General features: G+C 39.7%; 1 protein-coding gene across 1 annotated transcript in view; it reads left to right on the top strand.

Moving 5' to 3' along the window:
* Window positions 1-6,517, top strand: part of LOC107725812 (heterogeneous nuclear ribonucleoprotein A2 homolog 1-like) — an 8,990-nt gene that overhangs the window by 1,850 nt on the left and 623 nt on the right. Inside the window, exons 2-4 of the mRNA XM_016535212.1 lie at window positions 3,538-3,689; window positions 5,017-5,203; window positions 5,719-5,976. Coding sequence (XP_016390698.1) covers window positions 3,538-3,689; window positions 5,017-5,203; window positions 5,719-5,976 — 597 coding nt within the window. The remainder of the gene's footprint in view (window positions 1-3,537; window positions 3,690-5,016; window positions 5,204-5,718; window positions 5,977-6,517) is intronic.

Raw genomic sequence — 6,517 nt, forward strand, 5'->3', positions numbered from 1 at the left:
TGCTGGTTTATGCTGGTCTTTTGCTGGTTTATGCTGGTCCTTTGCTGGTTTATGCTGGTCTTTTGCTGGTTTATGCTGGTCCTTTGCTGGTTTATGCTGGTCCTTTTGCTGGTTTATGCTGGTCCTTTGCTGGTTTATGCTGGTCCTTTGCTGGTTTAAGCTGGTCCTTTGCTGGTTTATGCTGGTCCTTTGCTGGTTTAAGCTGGTCCTTTGCTGGTTTAAGCTGGTCCTTTGCTGGTTTAAGCTGGTCATTTGCTGGTTTATGCTGGTCCTTTGCTGGTTTATGCTGGTCCTTTTGCTGGTTTATGCTGATCATGTGCTGGCAAAGGACCAGCATAAACCAGCAAAAGGTCCAGCATAATATCCAACAAAATATTAGCATATACAGCATACTATGCAGAATACTCTGTATAATGCTTGCTATTTAAAAATAGAATAATAATAAAAAGGAGCATATGTAGACCTTAATCAGGTTAGACACCATACTGAATTGAACATGGATGAAAGCAAAGCTGTGCTGTGCTGTGATGTGATGTAAGTAAGAGATAACTAAATAATAAGAGTATTATGTGATTCCATTCCAAACGTAACGAACTGACTGCTGCCTTTTGATAATGTCTGTGTTTCTGTCCAAGTACAAACCTCTGAGTTTAGAGGTATAGCTTTGTCTTTTTACAGCTGGATACTGCTTTTTAAAAAGGTGTTACACCACCCTTGAGAACAGGAGGCCTGACTGTGTATCAGCTGAGCTCAGACACACCGCATTTCTCTCGGCTTGAGTGACAAGGACAGTTTTATAGCATCGCACGTGCTGTTTACAATCAGAATAAATCCGATTATCACATGCAGACATTGGATACAACGATCCAAGAGACTCGTTAAAGGTCACAGTGTTCAGCAGAACATAATGTCACCCTGTCCAAGAGCTTTTAGCTGTTTAATTAAGAAACTAATGAGCTGGAACTAACATGCATTTACCAGCAGTCCAGCATTAACGTCACTGAGAGATAAGGAGAGAGGAACGCTTCGTTTCGTCTCCTCTTTTATCAAAATATGAAATGCTTCTCTGATAAATCTAAAGCAGACATCTGCCAATAAATAAAAGTGCTCTAATATTGGAAGTGAGAGTGGCTGTTTTATTATGGTAGTATTTCATCTGTCACATTGTGGTAATGATGATACACATTATAACCATCTCATAAAACTACTATAAATCAGCATAGACCCTTGCATTCACGCTTCTGCCGGATAGCTTTTTTACCAAGGCCATTTACGTCGATTTATTCAACTAAGTAGGATGCTGCTTGCATGTTAATTTCATTCATTACTTTTTTCATATTCATACAGTAAGTCTTCTAGGCTGCATTTTCAACAAACACGCAGCGTGTTTTGAAGTGCATGAATGACCAGCAGGTGGCGCGCCATACTCTATTTTTATGGCCTTTTCACACATTTGCGTTTGAGAGCAGAGAATAATGTTTTTTGTTTGTTTGTTTTTCAAGATTTTGATAACTTGTTTTATTTACTTGGCGTTTTATTTATTTTCTTTTCCATTCAAATTTGGCTGGGTGGTTAATAACATATTTTTCTGGGGTGTGACAAACTCAGAACACATTTAATATTGTTTTACACCGGGGGTGTCCAAACTCGGTCCTGGAGGGCCGGTGTCCTGTAGAGTTTTGCTCCAACTTGCCTCAACACACCTGCCTGGAAGTTTCTAGTATGCCTAGTAAGACCTTGATTAGCTGGTTCAGGTGTGTTTGATAAGGGTTGGAGCTAAACTCTGCAGGACACCGGCCCTCCAGGACCGAGTTTGGGCACCCCTGTTTTACACGGACTTTAAAGTGACAAGCTGCACCTAAGTGAACTTAAGGGAAACCCTTGAAATAAAATCACCTTAAGACCAATGTGAAATAATGAGTGAGATTTCAGTAGCCTATTGGGAATTCGTTGTTTTTTCCGTTTTCACTGTATTTACAGTAATTTGTAAACCCATGGCTGTGAATCACAGTGTTGACACGCAAACATATCCACAGTCACTGCATGCTGGAGTTGATTACACTCATCACAACTGCAGTGTCTTGTTTAAGCTGCATCACCTCCATTATAGTGCAATTATGTTATCATCAAGATAAGACAACCGTTGCTCAAACATAAGTCAAGATAAATGGTTCAGTACACTGTCAGAGATTTTTTAATAATTTTATGTTATACTACCAGCTCAGATTCTTACATGACACTGAAGCATTTTTACAGGCAGGAAATTCACATGATCACGTTCCAAGCAGATTTCCAAAAAATGTTCACCATCCAGCAATCTGTCACACAAGTATGGAGTGATCTACTTAAAAGCTCTTGGTATTACTTGGTATAACTAGCTGTTATATTGGTATTCTTTATATTAAATTATATAAAAAGTGTGTTCATAAGTGCCAACATTTGGCACCCGCACTGATAGATGATCTAGGTGGAAGTGTGTGTAACATAAACTAATGCAAATGTCCACTGCCTTAGATATTATCAGAAACATTTTCGACAGTGTATGTACTTTTATTTTATTTTTTTTGGACCAAAGAGCACCCAACAACTAAAATGTATCCGGAAGTGTCCGGCAGCGCCTCCAGTGGCGGAAGTGTGTCAGCGCATGCGCCGTGCGGCGAGCAGACCCGAGGGGGCGCAAAAGCTGCAGCATGCAGGTACCTATTATCAATACTCCTGCTTTTACACGGAGTTTGTGTTAACAGTATCCATTGTAATAGATATCTTATGTCAGTTTATTACGCTGGCTTTGTATTAAGAGTGCTGCATTCTGCTGTCATGTTAAGCTGCATGTCTATGAGCAAATACTGTATGCATGCTGTTAAGGCGGATATATTAATATTTTCAACTGAAACACGAGCCTCTTGGTCTTACAGTTCAACTCTCGTGAACACCAAGAATGAACTCGTGGGACAGCTTACTACTGGGCTGCTGTTTTGGTTAGGCATGGGGTTGTTGACTAGCGGTAACAAAATACTGAGCCTGTTTTTGTAAACATGCCAGTCGCTGGAACTTCCTGTACTGTACAGACTCTCGGTTTCTTTAGATATCCTTCGATGGAAACCTCGGCGAAAATACCAATCTCACTAGTATGGCGTCGGCTGAGCTCATGAATATTAACAAAGGCCATGCTGACGTTGCGCGGTAGTTCTTCTGGAGCATCCAATCACATGCTCTAATTAATATTCATAAGCCGAGGCCTACCTTTTAGCGTCAGTCTTTCAGCCAATTAGGAGGGACTGGTGGGCTCACATCACTCGAGCTAATGAATATTATATTAAAAGCCATCACTGAATTTGGCAGAGGCCCGGCCGGATGTCATCCATCAATCCCACGTGAACAACCTCACAAAACCAAACCAGCTCTGGGGGCTGAATGTTGTAATAAATAAACATGTCATTATCGGCTTTAAACAATTCATTTAATAGCTTTGGAGCATTGTGTAATATAGAGGGCAGCGCCAGTTTTATCTGTCTAATGACGCATGTTTCTAAAAAGGCGAAAGTTCAAGTCTGATCATTAGGCCTAATTGTGTGTTTTATTGTGAACGGGGTCGTGACAGTAAGGAGCCAGAGCTCCTCAGTTTTGAGACCACAGAGGACAGTTTGCGAGCTCACTTTGAGCAATGGGGCAAACTCACTGACTGTGTGGTGAGAGACCATCAGATCACATTCAAGTTTTGCTTTATAACTAATTGTATTCACTTTGCTATGTGTCAGGAACAGACAGCTAGAAGCCATCCTTAATAATAATAATAATAATTAATAAATGTCGATACAGTACAGAAAGTATCAGAGTATTGTGTGAAGCATCTTGGAGTGCCATGTAAATACCATGGTGTATGAATATGTAATGCTATTGCCAAGTGTTAAGAAGGAATAATTAACAACGAACCATTGAACTATTGAAAATCAGTGCAATCGCAGCCATGCTGATATTCAGTCTTGTGGCCACATACAACCCTCTTGCTCCTGTGATATTGCTTAAAGAAATAATTCACCCTAAAATGAAAATTTGCTGAAAATGTACCCTCGCTCAGGCCATCCAAGATCTAGATGAGTTTGTTTCTTCATCAGAACAGATTTGGAGAAATGTAGCATTACATCTCTTGTTCACCAGTGGATGCTCTGCAGTGAATGGGTGCCGTCAGAATGAGAGTCCAAACAGCTGATAAAAACATCACAATAATCCACACCACTCCAGTCCATTAATTAATATCTGGTGAAGAGAAAAGCGATGCACGATGCAAATCGTTGCAAAGCAGCTTTACAGAAAATTCAAGTTTCTACATTATATTTAGTAATAGCTAGCTTATCAGCTTATCAATCCATCATAAAGGCATTTTAATTGAAAACCGTTAGTTCTGGCCAAAACATGATTCCAAATTCCATAATAACGCTTCCTCCACTGAAAGAGGCCATCCCTCTGTTGTCCTCTCACATCGAAATCCACCAACATATCTGATTTGGACTCCTTTTGCTTGTAAACGGTGCTTAAACTGTGCATTTTTCTCTCCTGATTAAACAAGGGTTTGAAGTTAAAAACGTCTTGATGGATTTGTTTCTTACAAACACTCATCTATTCGCTTCACAAGACATTAACTGATGGACTGGGAGTGGTGTGGATTACTTGTGGATTATTGTGATGTTTTTATCAGCTGTTTGGACTCTCATTCTGACGGCACCCATTCACTGCAGAGCATCCATTGGCGAGCAAGAGATGTGACGCAAAATTTCTCCAAATCTGATGAAGAAACAAACTCATCTACATCTTGGATGGTCTCAGGATGAGCAAATTTTCATCAATTTTATTTTTGGGTGAACTGTACCTTAATTATCCCCTCTGGACGTCTGTAAGTCAGCCAATCTGAATCAATCAGCCAAACAGTCCTGTGGCGTAAGAGTTGTTAATGCATATAGAAATAACAGCAATTAAACACTTTGGTTGATGATACTATCAAAGATTATCTTTCCTCAGGTAATGAGAGATCCAGCTAACAAACGCTCTCGAGGTTTCGGCTTTGTGACGTATTCCTGTGTAGCGGAGGTTGATGCTGCTATGGCAGCGCGGCCACACAAAGTGGACGGTCGTGTCGTTGAGCCCAGACGGGCCGTTTCCAGAGAGGTGCAGTTACATACATTTAAACCAGAAAGCTCCTTAATGGGTAGTTGACATGTACAAAAACTAGTAGTGACTGAAGTGTCCTGGAGTGTGCTTTATCTAAAAACTTTCGTAATAGCATTTTGTAATTCTTTTATAATTATTATATGTGCAGTTTTTAAGTATTTTATGTTTTATATATCAAGTGAGAGAATACTTGTACTAGTTTAAATTCAGATATCACACTCCAGGATGGTTTGAAAAAATTAAAAAAAAGGAAAAAACTAGTGCTGGGCGGTATGACCAAAAATTTATATCACGGTATTTTTCAAAATTATACCGGTTTCACGGTACATGACGGTATTTTTTTTTTCATGCATGACCTGCCCAACTATAGGCTAGAGCAGTGGTTCCCAACCCTGGTCCTGGAGGCACCCCAACACTGCATGTTCTGCATGTCTCCTTAATCAAACACACCTGATTCAGATCATCAGCTCATTAGTAGAGACTCCCAAGACCTGAAATTGGTGCGTCAGAGAAAGGAGACATGCAAAATGTGCAGTGTTGGGGTGCCTCCAGGACCAGGGTTGGGAACCACTGTGTTAACCCATCGCAATCAATCAATCAATCACTCATATTTCATGAAGCTCAGACTGAAATTATTAGCGTTGAAGTACATGTTTATGCTTGTGTCTCTGGTGGTGGGTGGAAACTATGGTGGGGGTCCTGGCTGTGGAGGTGGACGTGGAGGATACGGTGGAGGTCCTGGATATGGTAACCAAGGTGGAGGGGGCTTTGGAGGATATGACAACTACAACGATAGAGGAAATTTTGGAGGTACAATATCATTTAAGCAAAGACAAATTGAGCGGAGGTTGGAGGGCGGGGTTTAAAACAAGAGGGCTCAGTGATGTCATCCAAAAAGGAAGTTGTTTCAGAGGCGGAGCAAGTTTTTATTAAAGATGGAGACAAATCTTTTTTTTTTTCTTCTAGTAACATGGGGCAATGAATCATTAAATTGAATCTTTACTTTGTTGATTTTTGGAATTTGGAGAATACATTTTTTTATGTTTTAGAAAGAAGTCTCTTATGCTCACCAAGGGTGCAATTATTTAATCAAAAATAGTGAAATATTATTACAATTTAAATAACTGTTTTCTATTTGAATATATTTTGTAATGTAATTTATCTCTGTGATCAAAGCTGAATTTTCAGCATCATTACTCCAGTCTTCAGTGTCACATGATCTTCAGAAATCATTCTTGTTACGCTGATTTGACAATTTCTTATCATCAATGTTGAAAACAGTTCAGCTTCTTAATGTTTTTGTGGAAACCATGATACATTTATTTTTAGGATTTTTTGATGAATAGAAAGT

This window comes from Sinocyclocheilus rhinocerous, unplaced genomic scaffold, assembly GCF_001515625.1.
Source record: "Sinocyclocheilus rhinocerous isolate Xijiao unplaced genomic scaffold, SAMN03320098_v1.1 scaffold1568, whole genome shotgun sequence".
Classification (NCBI taxonomy): domain Eukaryota; kingdom Metazoa; phylum Chordata; class Actinopteri; order Cypriniformes; family Cyprinidae; genus Sinocyclocheilus; species Sinocyclocheilus rhinocerous.